This window comes from Ostrea edulis, chromosome 3 (genome assembly GCF_947568905.1).
Source record: "Ostrea edulis chromosome 3, xbOstEdul1.1, whole genome shotgun sequence".
NCBI classification, from domain to species: Eukaryota; Metazoa; Mollusca; class Bivalvia; order Ostreida; family Ostreidae; genus Ostrea; species Ostrea edulis.
The window spans coordinates 42,798,872-42,818,190 of record NC_079166.1 but is presented as its reverse complement, the minus strand read 5'-3'; the positions used below and the strand labels follow the sequence as shown (position 1 = coordinate 42,818,190).

At 35.5% G+C, this 19,319-nt stretch overlaps 2 protein-coding genes across 3 annotated transcripts; one reads left to right on the top strand and one right to left on the bottom strand.

Annotated features, from left to right (window-relative positions):
- The first annotated feature begins 20 nt into the window (after positions 1-20).
- Positions 21-4,203, top strand: LOC125675644 (uncharacterized). Its single transcript, XM_048913418.2, has 3 exons — positions 21-149; positions 456-591; positions 2,211-4,203. Exons 2-3 carry the CDS (start codon positions 477-479, stop codon positions 3,743-3,745), a joined length of 1,650 nt encoding a protein of 549 aa, XP_048769375.2. The 5' UTR covers positions 21-149; positions 456-476; the 3' UTR covers positions 3,746-4,203.
- Positions 4,204-5,804: 1,601 nt separating this feature from the next.
- On the bottom strand, positions 5,805-15,623 carry LOC125675996 (glycerol-3-phosphate phosphatase-like). Of its 2 annotated transcripts, XM_048913867.2 has the most exons (10): positions 15,457-15,558; positions 15,110-15,206; positions 14,340-15,022; positions 12,873-12,940; positions 11,874-11,966; positions 11,031-11,168; positions 10,443-10,508; positions 9,353-9,500; positions 8,643-8,784; positions 6,793-7,693 (listed from the first exon to the last, which is right to left on the bottom strand). In XM_048913867.2, the coding sequence occupies exons 3-10, from the start codon at positions 14,422-14,424 to the stop codon at positions 7,501-7,503; spliced, it is 933 nt and encodes a 310-aa protein (XP_048769824.2). In that variant the 5' UTR covers positions 14,425-15,022; positions 15,110-15,206; positions 15,457-15,558; the 3' UTR covers positions 6,793-7,500. The 2 variants fall into 2 exon arrangements, with proteins under 2 accessions (XP_048769822.1, XP_048769824.2); XM_048913865.2 differs by lacking the exons at positions 14,340-15,022; positions 15,110-15,206 and having other exon boundaries at positions 5,805-7,693; positions 15,457-15,623.
- Positions 15,624-19,319: the final 3,696 nt, after the last annotated feature.

Genomic DNA, 19,319 nt, shown 5'->3' with positions numbered 1-19,319 from the left:
ACAAATTGATAAAAGGATCGATTTAATAAACTTTGCATTGTACGTGTCATCTGGGCGGTTTTTTTTTTGTTAGAACAGTAGTTGTGAGCAGATCAATCACTCTGTCCTAAGTACACCTCGGGAGATTCGTGGTGTTGTGAAATATTAGGGTAAGCAGCTATACGGTGTAAAAAAAAAAAATGTTTTGAAAATATTTTGAAAACAAAAACAATTTTAAACAATAAATTGACATATTTGATGTCGTTACAATCGATATTATACACTTTTAACTGTGGCGTCATTGAAGCGAATTTTCGCATCAAATTAAAGTTACGTCTGTTTGCAATAATTTTGAATGTATGAATATGAAAATCGATAATACAAAATTTGATGAAGGACTGAAATTTATAGGAGATTTTCCCCCGTTTACTCTCGTGTTTTGTTGAGCATTGAAACTGGTTCATTTCTTTATGAAGAATCCACCTCGACTTCTCGAAATGAGCATCATAGCCAAGCGCCGTTTCACTTTGACGAAGAGAAGAACATCCACTGTCGAACTTCTTCAGAACAGGCGCCGCTCGTCAGTCTGCGAGCTGGAGGAACTGAGAGTCAGTAAGGCCAGGACAATTTCTCTTTAATCTCTCTTTTAATATAATCTACTTTTTAATAAATTCAGAAAGCAAATTTATCAAAGGAATGCAAACTTATAATTTTGGTTAGACACATGTGCAATTATTCATAGTTACTGGTAACACAAAATAAAACTTGGAACATTTTAACAGCAGTCTTCAGCCTCCGCATGCTCTGTGGAAGCGAAGAAATTTACGCGTACTGTCAAGACCGAGGAATAGAAGATTATCTCACAATAAATCAGTATTATTATATGCGCTTATTTTCTTCCCTATAGCTAGTCGATAGCGTATACTGACTCGAAGTGCAATAGTTCAACTTCATAATATCAGATTAGATGCCCTTTAGAGACCTGTAAACTATTCCTTATTCTCTGAATATTTCCTTGCGAATCGTAATAAGTGATGATTTGTTTCCGCAGTCTTTAGGCGATGAAAACATAAGTAGTAATCTGTAAGCTTCTTGTAAGTTTCTGCGAGAATTTTTCACTCCTACCAAGACGTTCCCAGCTATATGTAAAGGGACAAAAATCTGAACATAGGCATGGCGGTCAATGGCTTTGTCTTACCAACACCTAGCCCGCAAAAACCGAGGTCCCGTGTCACAGCAGGTGTGGCACGATAAAGATCCCTCCCTACTCATAGGCCGTACGTGCCGAGCATAGGCCTAAATTTTGCTGCCCTTCACCGGCAATGGTGACGTCTCCATATGAGTGAAAGATTCTCGAGCGGGACGTTAAATTATGTACAACCAACCTAGCTACCACACAGAACTTCCGACAGATCCGCGACTTTCACTGCTAAATACTGAGCGTTTGATCCGCGACTTTCACTGCTAAATACTGAGCGTTTGATCCGCGACTTTCACTGCTAAATACTGAGCGTTTGGCGAAGGAGCAGTTATTAGTATTACCCGGTACCTATATTTTATGTCCAGGGTCTGACGCGGTCAAGGAACTAGCCGGGCTGCAACCCACGACCACCAGTACCGCCCCAGTAATACTAAATGAATGCTAAATTATTCGCTTTACAGTTGCAGTGTTCACTGTACACAATGCTTGTTCTTAATCAAATATCTTAATCACCATATTGTTTCATTTCTATGCATGCACATACTAAAACCAAAGAGAGATGAACTCAGCAAGTTTTCATAGTACAAAGAGCTAATCCTACAATTTTCTCAAAATGTGTTAATAAAATGGGACCTGTGAAAATAACAAACAGTGAACATTTTCAAAAATCCTATAAAGAATACAAAATTGAGAATAGTGCAAACACGGACCCCTGGAAACACCAGAGGTGAGATCAGAGTTAGCATTCCCTGTCGACCGGACACACCCAACGTAAGCTCTCCATCTTCATCAAGTAAACGGAGTAATCCGTCTAAATAATAGTAATAGTCTAAATCAGTATGTAGCGGCCTAACCATTGGTATGAAATGCCACAGGCAGCATTAGACATAATTACAGGTTGTATGTGCAAACATAATAATGATATGATTCGGCATTTCTCTGTTAATGCCCGTCCAATGGTTAAAATGCGGTAGTATTCACAAAGATGCGATGCAGTATTGTGAAAGGATATGTATATATCTTTGTGCAGATCTTCGACGTTCATTCCACAACAGAGAAGGTGTCATCAGCGAATCCAGTGAAAGCGAAGAAGACGATCAGACTGCGGAACTGATATCAAATTTATTGCTTACCCCCTACGACCAACTCATGCGAGCCATCAGCCGGGGCAGCTTTCCAGAAATTGCCATGTCGGTTCAAAACATCTTAGACAACCATGAACCTATTCTGAACAATGAAAAAATGGATCTGTATCTGGAAACCATCAAAACCAGAAATGTCCCTGTCATTAAAGAAGTCATGTCCGCCATTAGACCATGTGCTCTTTTCCCAAAGCACTATAAATACAAACTCATGTCTGAATCTTTGAGAGCTCGTCATCGGGGCGTTGTTGATGTCGTCTGTAAACATCTGTACCCGCGGTTTAAATTATCAAAGAAAGACACAGTTCAAATTGTTAAAGAAGCGATGGATTTAAATGATATGACAATTTTCCTATCGGTGTGTGCGCCTTTAAAAAACAAAAGACTTGTTGAGAGACACCAGGCATTTGATCTGCTCCTTCAGTCTATCCAAACAAAGAATTCTGCAATGGTAGTCCAAATCTTGCGCGTCATAAGACCAAAGAAAGCGTTGATTTCGCAACAAAAATCGCATCTTCTGATTTCCTCAATTGGAACTCGCAACTCCGAAATAGTTCAAATTCTACTCAGGTTGTATAACAAAATACCCAAGGCTGAGATTGAAAAATATTTGCATCACGCCATGGATTCAACACCAGCCATTTTCCTGCATTTGATCCACGAACTGCGGCCAACAATTGCTGACGAAACTTTAGAGGATCTATTAACGGCTGCATACAACACACATGGAAACAGTGCTGTTACTTGGCATATCATTCAACATTTCCCTCCGCCTGCTCATCTCACAAAACGGTTCCTGAATATTTTCATAAAAGCCGAAGATAGTGTCTTAATATCCGTCCTCCTTAAACATGTCTCAACACTGACAAATGAAGACGTCCAGAGAATTGTTCTTTTGTCGTTGCAGACTTGGACAAATTTGTTCAGATTCTTCAGCGGAACACATGACTGTCCCAGTGAAACAGTTATTGAAATTATGGAAGAGCATCTCGTACAAGTCAAGAGAGATCATTTAACCTCGATTTACCCACGTGTTAATCTTTCAGACGACATTTCAGCATCCGAGACCCTTGTCCAGATAATCAGTTCTTTACAATATTCAGTATCAAAAATCTGGGAAAGACTCTACCATACCTTTGCACAATCTGAAAACATACATGGTATAACACTTCTAAATCACTTCCCTGCAGAAAATCAAGAAAATATTGTTCTGCGCGTGCTTGAAGATCTTTCCCGCCACACGTCAAATACTGACGTAGTTGATGCCATGCTTGCCTCAGTTGTCAATCCTACAAATACATTTTTTGCGCAACTAGGCAAGTACTCAAAACTAAGAAACTGTGAAGAAACATCACACGAGATAATTCAGAATTATTTACTAAAATTCGAACGTCGGCCCACACAACTGGAATCCGAAGTTTGACAAACACACTTGTGTTACTGTATTGAGACATTAGTATGATTTTCAACTTGATAGACAATGCAAGCTATGAACAATGTACAGAACAGAAAACTGTCAGATATTTCATTGCTGAAAAAATACATATGTCTCTGATAAAGTAAGGTTTCTGATACAGCACTTCCTTACTTTGACAACTCTGATAGTGCATGTAAATGTACATTTATCATGACGTGGACTTGTGCCGGTATTCAGCCAGATATGTTATATCTAGAATATTACGATCTAAAATCCATATCGTATGTCATATCAGCCGAGTGGTCCCATATTAGCCCGAGGGCCGAAGGCACTTTTTCATGCTTAAATATTTCGTACGAAAAGGATTCTGATTTTTGATGGGTTTTTGTTTTTGTTTTGTTTTTTTGGAAATTTGATACGGAGTCTGAAAACTGATTTTATGAAATAATATTCTTGTTATCCCATGCGGGTTACGTTTTTTGCATTTTAAAGACAGATCACGGAATATTTGATACATTACTTTTCTGTGGTAAAAGCCTTGATACAATGATTTACTGTAGTAAACACTTTGGTACATTGAAGTTATGGTAAATCTCTGATACATTGATTAACTATTGTGCATGTAAAAACTTTTGATATATCAATTATAATTAACTTTGGTAAAAACTCTCATACATTGATTTACTACAGTGAAAACATCGATTTACCATGGTTAAAAACATTATGATAAAAAAAAAAGTATTATGAGCGAATACGTAATTTCCGACTTGATATGCATTTTTACACGACGATCTGATATGTGATTTTCCGTTTTTCGAATCAGTCGTTGGTATCGGCTAATGTGACGTCACCCGTATCATGCAGTGCAGAATCTGAATAATCATTTCCAAGTATATGATAAATACCAATACATGACTCCACCTAATAATCAGCAAAATGGATACACATTCATTAATGGTCCAGTCTGAAAAACGATCGCTACTGAGCAAGCGTTCGTCAGTATTTTGGAATTCCCATGGGCATGAATTGTGCTCCTTTGTTAGCTGGCCTGTTTTTATATCCATATGAAGCAGGATTTATTCAAAAACTTCTACATGAGAAGAAAAAAAATTCTTGCTGTGGCCTTCAATGCAACATTTAGATATATCGATATTTTATCTATTAACAATAATAACTTTTATTCATGTCAATTCGATATATCCCTGTGAACTCGAAATAAAAAAAACTCCAGAGTCATCCACTTCTGCCTAATACTTAGATATTTTATTGGAAATAGATATTAACGGCAAACTAACAACTCAACTTTATGATAAACGGGATGATTTCAGCTTCTCCATCGTCAACTACCCATATTTATGTAGCAATATTCCATTATCACCTGCATATGGTGTTTATATCTGTCAACTTACTCTATAGGCAAGAGCTTGCTCTGCATATGATAAGTTTTTAAATCGAGGCAGGCTACTGACACACAAGTTGATGATGCAGGGGTTTCAACAGTCTCGTTTAAAGTCGGCATTTCGCAAATTCTATGGTCGTTATAACAATCTAGTTTGCCAATACAACCTATCATTGGGTCATATGCTGTCTGACTTGTTTCATACTGATTGTTAGGCCGTTCTTGGCACACTGATTTTGACTATGGATAACTCCGTTTACCTGATCAAGATATAAGGCTCACGGCGGGTGTGACCGGTCAACAGGGGATGCTTACTCCTTCTAGGCACCTGATCCCACCTCTGGTATATCCAGGGGTCCATGTTTGCTCAACTCTCTATTTTGCATTGCTTATAGAAGTTATGAGATTGATCACTGTTCGTTATCTTCACCTTTTATTTTCAAACCAGGCCTGGTAACACTGGAGGTGTTGAAATTTATATATCAACAAGATCTTGGTATTAAAAACCAATTCTACCACGGTTATTGCAATGATCAAAGGAATGCCGCGGTCATTATTCTACGATATACCTTCATACGTATTTTAAAACTGATTACATGTACAAGAAAATTGATACACATCTCGCTTGCACTTTGAGTTTTGCTAATGCAACAATAAAGTCGAAGACTGATGATTCAATTTTAAAATCATAAAAATCAATCAATATATGCAGTAAAACAAATTCATAAACGAATGAAGAACATTTGTCATTCAGTATAAACCAATCGTCTGCATTCCGAGAGCGATACATAATGACATGTTAACATGGGGTGCAGACAAGTTTTTTAAAACTGTATTCAAAGCAATTGATATGTTAACATCAAACTAAATATTTTTTTTAAAAGAGATTTAGAATACCCCAAACCATCTCATCTTTTTCGTCAGCAAAAAACAATGTAGGCCGTTTCGGAAACTGCCATGACATCACAGTGACCTTATTCGTAGATATATAGGAAAATGATTGGCTGAATATATCTGAGCCGTAATAGAATAGAAATAATGTTCTTGTATTCGTGTATGTTGCTGGATAACCTCCTTGGTCTCAAAATGTTGTTTGAAATATAAAGCCTCGGCTTTTATATTTCAAAACAACATTTTGAGACCAAGGAGGTTGTCCTGCAACATACACGAAAAAGCGATCATTATTTCTTAAAGCAAGGCAGGTATGTATAACCAAAATGGAAGGGGTGACCCCCTCTAACAACTTATTTTTACATGCAAAATATTTATTCGCTGACTGCCCTCCCCCTCTTTTTTTTTTTTTTTTATAATAACATCAAATGGTAAGACTGCACTGATGAGTGGAACTCATATGTTAACTTATGAAGGACTAACCCACCCACTCCAATTCATAATTATGAAGTTTGGGCAAAGGAACATTTTGATTGTTTTTTTGGGTTTTTTTTTTTAAATTTGGCTTGCCAAGAATTTTAGACAATTGTGAAGTCAACTTCCACTATGACACCCCCCCCCCCCCCCCCCCCCCCCCCCCTACTCGTGAAATAATTTTTATTCTTTCTTTTAAGGTATAAAATTTAGAGGTTTACCGGCTCCAGAAAGGCTTTTATCATACATAATTCTTATACATGTAAATGTATCTAAGACAATGATATGCTTTATTTTAAGTCAGCATGTCGTAATAAAAATGAAGCATGTGTTCTAAGGAGCTCTAAACTGACATAGAGTAACAGTAAAGTTACAAGAAAGACAATTTTACAATCTTGATTTCTTGTGCAGTTAACAATCATCACAGAGAAAAACCAGAATTTCAGTAACTTCCTGTGAACTATAGGTACAAAATCATTAATTATTTTAAACAATGAAACTGCATAAATTCAATATCACTAGTTCGAGACTGAAATAACATGGTTTTAACAGAGATGAACACTATCATGATTAAGGCAGCATGATACATGTACAATGTACCACAAAATCACTAATCTTCAATGAATTCTAGTTGTTGTTTTTATTTGTGATATGGACACACCCACAATTTCACATCCTCTATGAACACAAGAAAGTACATGTAAACTACTGCAAAGATAACAAATTATCTACCAAAGTTATATTCACATCTTCCTTATTTTTTTTAAAATTAATATAAAATTTCACACAATTTCAAACACTGTCTCTGAAGATGTGAATTATGGAGACATTACAGACAGGTTCAATTATTCCATTATCTTTCCGTAAGTTGAATGTCAATCAATCTGTATATTAAACATTACAGTCATTCATTGATAAAGTTGTTTAAAAAAGGAGAGATCAACAGTCCATTACAAAGGTAAACTTCTATTTCTAAAAATAAACTAATCTAAAATCTTTATGATATACTGAATCCAAGGAGCTTGCCCAGCTGGCCTAGTTTGCTAGTGTAGTACGTTGGTACATAGGTACTTTGGACCAGGTCACCTGATGCCTTGTACTCCTCTACATCTGATAACGTCGACACGCCGCTCAGGACCAGGAGGGACTTCATCCCACAGTTTGTAGCCATTGAAATGTCTGTATTGCACCTGATATCAAACACACATGCATGAAATAAGAAATGAATTACACTCTCCAAACTTATCCCATACCCATACAGTAGTACGTTACAATATGAAATGTGAGCTTTGAACTGCATCTAAGATATCATACATATCTAAGGTATTCTACCACTATCAATTTCCAGTGGTATGGTTATGTATTAGAGTGAATTAATGAAACCAAAACTGAATCTGTGGTGAAAATCTAAACAAGACATTATATAGGGAATCATTTCTAGCCTTTTAACTTCATCCACATGTGCGCTTCTGATGAAGAAATGCATCAATTTGATGCAATCTTTGCACCGATCCACATCCGAGTCTTCTTTCCGCTTATGGAAAATGTCAAGCATGATCCGATTGATATCATATCATTACACTCTCTAAACTTATCCCATACCATTACATGCTCGAAACTTATCCCATGCCATTACACGCTCCAAACTTATCCCATATGCCATTACAAGCTCCAAACTTATCCCATGCCATTACACGCTCTAAACTTATCCCATAACATTACACGCTCCAAACTTATCTCATACCATTACATTCTCCAAACTTATCCCATACCATTACACACTCCAAACCTATCCCATACCATTACACGCTCCAAACTTATCCCATACCATTACATGCTCCAAACTAATCCTATGCCATTACACGCTCCAAACTTATCCCATACCATTACATGTTCCAAACTAATCCCATACCATTACACTCTCAAACTTATTACATGTTCCAAACTTATCCCATACCATTACACTCTCAAACTTATTACATGTTCCAAACTTATCCCATACCATTACACGCTCCAAACTTATCCCATACCATTACACGCTCCAAACTTATCCCATACCCCTAAAGGATTTAAATCTGCATCCTAACACCCACCTTCCCCAAACTTCCCTTCCATCATAGAACTGAATGATATCCTTACCTATCGCCCACCATCATACACCTAGAGGGATCTAGATTGTGTGCTTCCTGTAGACATTTGAACATATTGATTTCTGGCTTTCCCATCACAATGGGTTCTTTCCTGGCTGGCACCTTCACGGACGCCACAATGCTGCCTGTACCTATATAATACAACAGGAAATCAAGACATCAAAATGCCAAAATAGATGCATTTACAAACAAGAAGTGTTTATGATTAATGCCCCCCGATAGCCAGACTCCAAGGTTAAGGTCATGAGACATAAAATTTTGGTACCAAACAAAGGTCTTGTCATAAAGAATGCAGATAGGAAATATGAAAGCTCTAACATCCACCATTCAAAAGTTATGGCCAAGGTTAAAGTTTTTCAAAGGTAGGTGAAACACCAAGATTAAGGTCTCAAGGTCTAAACTTTCAGTACTAAAAGAAAGGTCTTGTCATAAGAAATAATGTGTGAAATATGAAGGCCCTATAACCATCTTCTCAAATGTTATGGCCAAGATTAAGGTGTGAACAGACAGACAGACAAACCAAAAGCTATATGCCCCTGAATCTTCTATTTCAGGGGCCTAAAATCTTATTGAATTTCCACAAAATACTAGGAATGAATTGGTATTAAACTAAGTGGGACCAAACGCGTGACATTCCCCCCAACGTTTGTGTTGTAATGGAGTATTGAAGCTGTTTACTGGTCTGCAGTAAGCCCTGACCTGGTACAACATAGGGAACGTCCATCGGGAGATGAGTGTCCTCGTTGGTTGCCAGGAAGAGGGCGCCCTCCTGTCTGGCATAAGATGCAGCCTTCATTATTTTGGGGTAGGATATGTATTTGTCAAATCCTACCAGGACACAATTTATCTGAAATAGAAATTACGACATTCTCATTGTGATGAGTTATTGCATGTAGAAATGTAACCTACTATGTGTTCATAAAAAAAAAACCACAGTGTGGATTGTTTTAAGTGCGAGTTTATATGTGAATATAATCAATCCACCTACACCTCCATTCATGACACAGATAATTACATATGCTTTTGGCTTGATGTAGATACATGTAAGTTATATAATGTCAGAGCTTCTGTGGTGAAGAATGATGGCGAAGAATAAATGTCTGAACAATTCAAACCCACAGGATGATATGAATTAAAAAATTATATGTACAAACAAAAGGCATCTGCTACTGCTTAATAATCTCTTATTTTCAACAAGAAGTCATGAGTTTCAACCAATGAAAAAAATTCTCCATGAGACGCATTAAATAGATAAACATTTATCATGTAAATGCACAACAAGATATTACTTAAAAATATATAATTAGTTCTCATCTTTGACCAAATTATCAAACACAATTATTATTATTATGATAAATACTTGAAAACAGCGTAATCTAGTTTATCTATTATTCATTGCAATAAGGTAATCTTGATGAACATGGAAAGTTCATATGTTTTCATCCGACTGACAGTGTAATAATTAAGGTGATGGCCATGATTTAAACATGGTACACTGCATGTCTTCTCAATAAAGGTAAGTAACTCTTATGAACTTTTCTTTCATTTTTTTTCTACGTTGATTTGATATTTGTAACATCGAGTCAATGAATAAGAAAGAAACACTGTGACAGAGGAATAAAACACCCAGCACTTTAGTGGAGTTACGATGGAAATAAACAGTCAAAAAAACAAACAGAAAATGGATAAAGAAATTTGTTAAGTCTGATTTGCTATGAAGGTGACACATTAAGGCATAAGGAGTTCGGTGTTTACATTTGCACTGTTGTATATAAATGCTGATACAGACCTCTGGATCAAGGTTTAAACCAGGCACAGCTTGAAGGGCTCCCTGATCCTCATCTGGGGGGTCTGGCTTATGGAGAAAGATTAAAAAAGAATTTTACAGCAAGAATTTTTTTTTTACATAAACATATAAACAATATTCAAAATATAAAAAGCTTGCCACATCCTAGGTGCAGTAAAATGTTACTTGTATCACATAGTATTTCAGATTTCACAGAAATTTTTCATCATGGTTGCCATATTTGACATAAATTCACAAGAATTTCAAATTTGTGACCTAATCATAGTAAAATGCTTTTACATCAATGACCTATGCAAGAGTGAGTGATTTGTGACTGTAAATTCTCATGATTTTACAACAGGCAGGGATCTCTTGATTAAGAATTGGTTTTCAAATTGCAGTATATACAACACAACTTACCACTTACATGTAGATATATACAAGTATTCTCATCTACGTAATGTAACATTCGCTGTCACAAAGTAGTACTCAATGAAATGTACAGTAATATAATTGGAAGTTACTTATCATCTATAGACAACTTTTGGGTTATAATACTGTATTTACAATCAGAGCGAGTTAAACACTCACGCCAATTCCAGTATGCTTGAGTCCGAATCTGTCGAGTTCAGCTCCCATGCTAGGATTTCCCATAACATATATCTTTCCTTTGAAGTTCATGTTGTGTAGGTAGAGAGCTGATATGTAACTTGTACACACAATTTCATCCTAGAATAATGAAAAACACTGTTGTATATATAATATGTATGGAAACATTTTTGCTTCAGTTTTATTTTCACCCATATTGCAATCATCCTATCTGGATGAATTTAAAACTAGGTGAATCTAAATTTACTATTTCCTTTTGAAATAGTAAAATTTATGCAGTTTGGATGAATTTAAAATTGTTTTTCTATTTCCCTTGGTGTAAATAATTTGAGGTGAAAAGTTTCATGCATGCAGTATTGCGCAACATTAAACATGGTTCCGAATTAACATGGTACACTTAACGGAATCATAGATACCTGCTTTCAATCCCACAACTTTGCATGCTAATCACAAACATTTTGGAACTATTATTGACATGGTTGAGGTACCGGTAATGAGTATTTATAATGATGAAAATGCCAGAGTGTTCATATAAAATTATCATTCAATCTGCAAAATGAATGTGATTATTCAAACCATTTATGCATGCACAAATCTTATTCTAATCAAAATCCAAAAATGGTCCCCAATCTAGTTGGAAGAGAATCAGTGATCAACAAATATTTCATACCCAGCCTTGGTTCAAGGATAGATGGATAGAAAGAGTTCACAAAATTTATATTTAAAAAAAAAATGAAGAAAATGTTTAACTTTGAGATAATAATACTTCACTTAAAATCATGCTTCCTTGAGCTATCCCACTCATCCTGTATCACATCTACTTACCTCAGTAGCTGGAAATCCGAGCTTTATACATTTCTGGGCATATTCAGCCCTGCTCTTTGTGCTGTTGTTGGTTACATAGAAAATCTTCTTCCCCTACATGCAGAGTAAACCACCGATGTATACATATAATAAAGCGCGTGCATGGACCATGTTAAAGATAAACTTTTCAAGAGATAAGACAAAGAAAACCAACATCATCAAACAAGTTCACAGTATGATATAATTTGATTTAACAAGAGTATCGCAAACAGTACATCATACACCTGTCTGATAGTGATGACAAAATTTCAATGCAATGTCTGCATCCATGAGAAAAAGTCCAGGAAACTATTTGACCTACTTTTAGCCCTTAAGTAGGTCACAGTGCACCAATTAAGCTGAGATGCAATTTGAATCTGTATTTCTCTAAGAGGAAGGTTGTGACTACATTTCAGGGGGATAGCTGTTTCCATAACAAAAACAATTCTGGAAAACTATTTGACCTACTTTTAGCCTAAAGTAGGTCACAGTGCACAAATCCAGCTGAAATGCAAACTAAACTTGTATTCCTCCAAGTAGAAGCTTGTGACTCAATTTCAGGGCAATAACTGTATCCAAAACAGAAAAAAGTCCAGAAAACTATTTGACCTACTTTTAGCTCTAAAGTAGGTCACAGTGCACTAATTCACCTGAAATGCAAACTCACTTTTATGCTTCTTGAAGGAGAATTTGTGACCAAATTTCACACTGTACATGCATCTGTTACGGAAAAAAATCAGGAAACATGACCTTGGACAGACAGCATCAAAACATAATACATCCAGTATAATGACGGGCATAAATAAACATATCTTATACTTATAAAAATTACACCATTAAACACAAAGGATTGATACAATGTACCACCTTGTTATATTTCATGACATAACTAAGAGTTTGAGCTCAAAATCAACAATAAATACAATGATTTATAGGTATGAAAGCCCTTAAATTTTTTTGAAGATGTGCTAAATGTCTCACCAAGGCCTTCAGTCCTTTGATAGTTTCTAAGCTTCCAGGAATGACGTCATTGGCATTCCATAAAACTCCTGTGAGAAAAATTGATTTATTAAAATTTCACTTTTTATAAAAACACTTACACATTAGACTTTATTTTCATGGTCTTAAATTGTCTTGTCAGATTTAACAATGAGACATAATTTTTGCAAATGTTCAAGTTGTTCATTTTAAATGTACATATATGAATACACAAAAATTTATTGCGAGAACCGTTCAACCTTATTTCTGTGTTAAGGCAGCCTCACTAATTTTAAGTGAAACAAAGTTCTCACAAAGAAAAGGTAACGTATATTTCAATTTAAATAATATACATATCTCGGGTATTTCAGTCTTGCACTTTAGTTAAGGCCATGCAATTAAAAAAAATCAATAAAAATTGGAAATTCTCATTGAGCTCCAGCCGCTTGTTATGATAAAATTTTGCCAAGCTGAGCTCGCCAAGATGAATCCTGCTGATGAGGTATGAATGAAAACTCCAGGTTTGTAATGAGGAATGGACCAGGACAGTAATCAAACCCATGCTCCCTGAAACTCTAGACAGGTGCTCTGCTAACTGAGCTAGCTCGTCATTGGTGATCAAACTCCACCGACCACCATATTCCTCCCTCTTTAAAGATTTTTGCACACAGAGTCACACAATCATCCCATTAGATCTTTATCCCTGGGCAGGCATTTTCACTGTCAGTTCAAGGGGCTGGTCTATTGGCACCAACTGACAGAGAAAGGGAGAAAATACAATACCAGTTTGGGATTTAACCTAATCTCCCCTGAATCTCTAGCTAGTCAGGTGATCGCATTAATCAGGTCCAGTCCAAATATTTTTTCTGCCTACGAAGCTACTTTTAACTACCTAGGTATTTAAACCTACTCCAGGTAGCTATTTTTACCTACTTTTTCCTTTTACTTGCATTTTGTGGCCAAACGCATGAACAGCGCAATATGGCGATTACCAAATTTCTTGATTCACTTACACTGACGATGAATACCACAAAAATATTAAGGAAAAAATCATTACTTTCTAACCTTTCAAATTTGCATCAATAACTACACCCAGTTCCATTTTCTAGGAGCTTGGGATCAAAGCTACGTGATAAGAAGTCTAGAATGTCTTACAAATCTGTATTAATTTTAAAATTTACCTTCATGCATTTTTACATTAAAGGTTTTTAGGGTGATTTTTCATGCATTTCCTCTACATTCACCACCCTCGTAAAGTATTCAAATTTACACTCTAAATTTTGTCATGCACAACATGACACATAAAACAACTAACCTGTTTAAAAGATGCGCCTTGATTATCATTTATTCATATTTTTAAAAGCAGGTAAAAGTAGGTTGAAGTAGCCACTTTAAGTAGGTTTAAATACCTAGGTAGCTATTGATAGCTACATAGGTAGAAATAGTCTTTGGACTTACTTATTTACTTACTTAGGCCTGTCGTTCCGTGAGGAACATAAGCCATCAACGACAGTTCTCCAACAAACACGATTCTGGGCTGCTTTTGTTGCGTCATGCCAAGTCATGTCCTGCGCCTTTAATTCTGCCTCCGAGTCATGCCTCCAGGTGTTTCTGGACGTTCCCTCTTTCTTTTGCCCTGCAGGTTCCAGGTCAGGGCCTGACGTGTGGTGCTGGAAGGTAGCTTCCTTAGGGTGTGTCCAATCCAGCTCGATTTCTAGTCAACTCGTACCCTGACCGACTCGTACCCAGGTCAACTCGTACCCCATAGGTCAACTCGTACCCATAAGGCAAAAGTCATCTCGTAGCCAAGAATCTGCCCATAATGCAATATATGTATGCGCATATAAATGATATATCGTTTAGGTACGAGTTGTCATCAACTGAAGAGGAAAAGTCAACTCGTAACCAGATTCTTGTGTATGAGTTGACTTTTACTTTTTAGGTACGAGTTGACCTGGGTACGAGTCGGTCAGGGTACGAGTTGACTTGACTCCATCCAGCTCCACTTCCTCTGTCCAATTTGCATGTCTAATGGTTCCTACCCTACTCTCTTCCATAGTTCTTCATTTGTGATCTTTTCAGGCCATCGGATGTTGCGATTGAGACAGGTGTTGTAAAATGTCTGGATCCTCTGCAGAGTCCTTGGACTGGACCTGTTAATTTACCAACTGAGCTACCTATCCACCAGTACCTGCCACAACTTTTAATTGATTTGAGATTTCATTTTGAACAATACCAACAAGTTAGATATCAACTGGTATGAAAGTTCTTATTCCATTTGCTGTCACCACCCAGCAACCCCATCCACTCGGGGCTTTCTCTGCCACACAAGACCATCTATAACACCGTACAAAAAATCAAGCTCTCTATCTGCAGATATCTCTGATAAAAACAACAACTAGATGTATATGTCAACCAACAGTTGACTAAAATACAACATGGGGCGCGTAATCCGAGATTCCCCTGACTCCTACCCAAGCTTAAATATAAACTGGTACAGCCACCGCACATGTCACAGTATAAAAGTCAGAGGAATCTCGGATTAAGGGGGCGGGGGTTATAATCAACAGATACTCGGCATCTTTACCGTCACAGTCGAACAAAAAGCTATCCACATTGTTTAAGATATCTTTTGCAAGGTTGGAGTTCACTTCTTCACACATTTTCATCAAGTTTCCCAGTCGATTAAACTGTGAGAAGAATCGTCTATGCATGGAACATTTGGTATGTCTTGATAAGATAACCAGATTAGGGGACTAGTTAATTGGGTACAACTCAAATCGGCACCTGGACATTTCGGCACTTACGAAGTCAACCCCAAACATAGGTTTGATAGAATTTTCCAATATTTGACACTTTATCAAATTTGAGAATTTTTAAAGTTTAACTTTTGTGAGAGAGAGAGAGAGAGAGAGAGAGAGAGAGAGAGAGCTAGTATAGAACATTTTATTTTCCAATCAAGGGCCCTCAAGGGGTAGCATGAAAATACATACAAATAATATACATATACAAGTAAAGAAAGAAGTGATTACATAACACATAGTTATATAGAAATACAGTGTCATATATTGTTCAAAATAAATTTTCCAGTTATATTTAGAATAGATGGCTCTTCAGAACATGGTATGTAAATGAATTTTTGTTCATCATTGAGTTTGGTAAAAATTTTAACTGATTTTTTTTTCTATAGCACCACAATAAGATTTTCTTTCATCAACAAACTTTTCACACTTAATCAAAAAATGAATCTCATCACCTAATGAACCGGAGTTGCATTCGTTACATATTCGTTCATTCCTAGTAATACCAGAATATCTACCAACTTCAATCATTAACTTATGAGCTGATATCCGTAACTTACAAATAGATATTCTAATATCAAAATTTTTAATTGAATTAAGATAGTTCTCAAAACCAAAGTGCTCCTTAAGTTTAAAATAAGTGCACAGTTTCCCATCAATTAATTTATTTTGATTATTGTACCAGGTTTCAGTGTATTTATCACAAAGTAATTTCTTTACAATTTTCTTAAATCTATACTGACTAAAATCTCTTAACGGATATCCAATTTTAACATATTCTAAAGCTTTTTCTACTAGTGAGTACCATGACAGTTTGTTGTTGAAATGTAAAGATTTACTACATAGATAAGCATCCTTAAGTAGTTTAAATTCATTTTGGTTTTCAAGTCTGTACCAATAACAAATGATTGATTTCAAAATATCATGATGTAGAGGGAATCTCCCCAACTCTGATAGTACATCAAAATTTGTACTTTTCTTATGTACACGATAAGAATACATTTAGAATATTTATGATGAAGCTTCTCACAGTGAAGTGATTTAAAAAGTTTGTCTGGATCAAATGGTGATGATAATTTTAATTTATTCCATGAACCTATGTTTCAGAATTGTATAATAGAATTGGTTTTATTGTGTGGTCAAAGAGATGAATACTTGTTTTAATTCCTGGTGCTAAACATAAAAAATCTTTTTTTCAATTTATAAAATCCTTTGAGGGCTGTGTTATATAGTTCAGATTTAGCGGTACTAAAACTGCCAGATGCAGAAAAAAGGTACCCAAGTATTTATAATAAGGTGTACATTCAATATGTTTGTTCTGGACTTTGAATTTACACTGCAGTATTCTCCCAGCCTTGTTAAAGACAATAACTTTTGTTTTCTTAACATTGACATTCAAACACCAATCATTACTGTATGTTTCTAAAATATCTATTCTCTGTTGTAAACCCTCTGCTGATGTTGACATTATTACTATATCGTCTGCATACATTAAACAATTTAAATTTTCTTTTTGAAGTGATACAGTATCTATATACATTTTTCAAGATATAATGGAAAGTCATTGATGAAGATTTTGAACAGAGAGGGATTTAAATTGTCCCCCTGTCTTACACCAAGGTTAATCAAAAATGGATCAGTAAGACTATCTCCGATTCTAACACACGATTTAGAATTCCTGTACATATCCTTGATAATGTTGTAAAAATAACTGCCAATATTCATATTCAACAGTTTTAGTTTCAAACCAGTGTGTATTACACTATCAGAAGCCTTACGGAAGTCAATGAAACATGTATAAAGCCTACCTTCTTGGTTATTACAATATTTATCTATCAAGGTTTTTAAGATAAAGACATGATCAGCAGTTTGTGCATGTTTTGTACATTCTATTTGGGAATTATGAATTAGATTATTCTTCCGCAAGTACAAATCTAATCTGTTATTAAGTATAGAATTAAATAATTTACCAATGCAGCTTGTTATAGTTATGCCTCTATAGTTTGCTGGGTCGTTGGGGTCCTCGGCTTTACAAATTGGAGAGATATAGCCATCGGCCCATATCTTTGGGTAAACCCTATTTTTAAAACAGGTATTGAATAGTTTTCTCAAAAATGGGATTAAGTAATTTTGACTACATTTTAGCATTTCATTTGAAATTAGATCAGGCCCAACTGCTTGACCTAACTTGAGCTTTGCAAGTGCATTTGTTATTTCTTTATCTTTAATTTCAAAATCAAGTTCATTAAATATGGCTTTCTTTTCTTTTCCCTGTAGAATATGTTCTAGCTCATTAAGTCTATTCTGAAATGTGTTATCAGTATTAGAGTGCAAATTTCTAAAATGGTATATGTAGGATTTCTCTGGGCATTGTCTTAAAAGTAGCATCTCTTAGTTATTCATTTATATCACTCTTTACATAAAATATATAGATCTAAATGTACTGTTTTAAAATAGCATGGTGTCTGATTCCAATTTGTGTTTGGCATGGACTCTTATCCTTACAGTTTTGTGATGTATAAATTATAGTGCCTTATAAATATAAGTATCTTTGAATGTACATAGTTTTAGTGTCTGTACATTATACTTCTCTTATAAAATTAAAATATTTATACGTCTAGTTTGTAAATAGCTCTCAGAGCCAGTGTTGTATTTTTATATACCATGTCCGACTCTAATAAAGATTTATTTGATTTGATTTGATTTGAGAGAGAGAGAGAGAGAGAGAGAGAGAGAGAGAGAGAGAGAGAGAGAGAGAGAGAGAGGTTTGCGTAATATCTAAAGTTTAATTTCTGGTATAAGATTGTATATCTTTCTGGAATCGGAAAATAATTTTGTTTGTACCAAACATTACGTGATATTAATAAAAATTAACATTTTGATGTCATTTTTTAAAAATATATATTTTACTGACTGTATACAATGTTATAAGCGATTTCGGAAAATCTCTGGAGTACATTTCCTTTAAATAGTACTAATTCAATTATAATATCCATAAATATATTTTTGATGTCACAAAATATCTGGGTGGAAATTATATTTTGACTTAGATTTCTACATTGTTTAATGTGAAATCCATCGTTGCAAATTACATGTCCACAAACTCCCTCCAAAGAGGACGAGAGAACTCATGTGTGATGTACATAGATATATTAAATGTCATTATGTGTAAGATTTAGAAATCTAGAATGTATATCATATAAAATTGATTTCCGTGTTAAAAAGAAAAGAGTTCCAGAAAATGAAGTGCCATGGAGTGAACCCCCCCCCCCCCCAAAAAACCCCGGGTTTAGTAGCGTTTTTGAAAAATCGCGAAATCCCAAGTGGATTGCAAATTCGTCCCTGCCATTTCTTTTCAAAATTTGCGGAAAATCAACATACTCTTTAGGATAATCATGATTTCATTTTGAATTAGCTCCTAGAAGAAAAGGAAAACCAAGTTCTCTCTCTCTCTCTCTCTCTCTCTCTCTCTAGAAGTGGTATACAGGTAGGATACACGTTTCACAATATAGCAAGATATCAATAAAAGATAATTTCTCATTGTCTCATTAGTTTATGACAATAAAGCATAATGTCATTTTCCCCATGTAGGTAGACACTTTCTAACACAACTTTCAGCTAAATCGACTTTTGTACTGTACGACTTATT

Coding starts and splice junctions, on each gene's coding strand:
- LOC125675644 (XM_048913418.2), top strand. CDS start 477: ATGAGCATCATAGCCAAGCGCCGTTTCACTTTGACGAAGAGAAGAACA. Junction 592..2,210: donor GCTGGAGGAACTGAGAGTCA/GTAAGGCCAGGA, acceptor ATCTTTGTGCAG/ATCTTCGACGTTCATTCCAC.
- LOC125675996 (XM_048913865.2), bottom strand. CDS start 15,583: ATGCATAGACGATTCTTCTCACAGTTTAATCGACTGGGAAACTTGATG. Junction 11,169..11,873: donor TCGGATTTCCAGCTACTGAG/GTAAGTAGATGT, acceptor TCATTATTCTAG/GATGAAATTGTGTGTACAAG. Junction 10,509..11,030: donor TCAAGCATACTGGAATTGGC/GTGAGTGTTTAA, acceptor TTTCTCCATAAG/CCAGACCCCCCAGATGAGGA.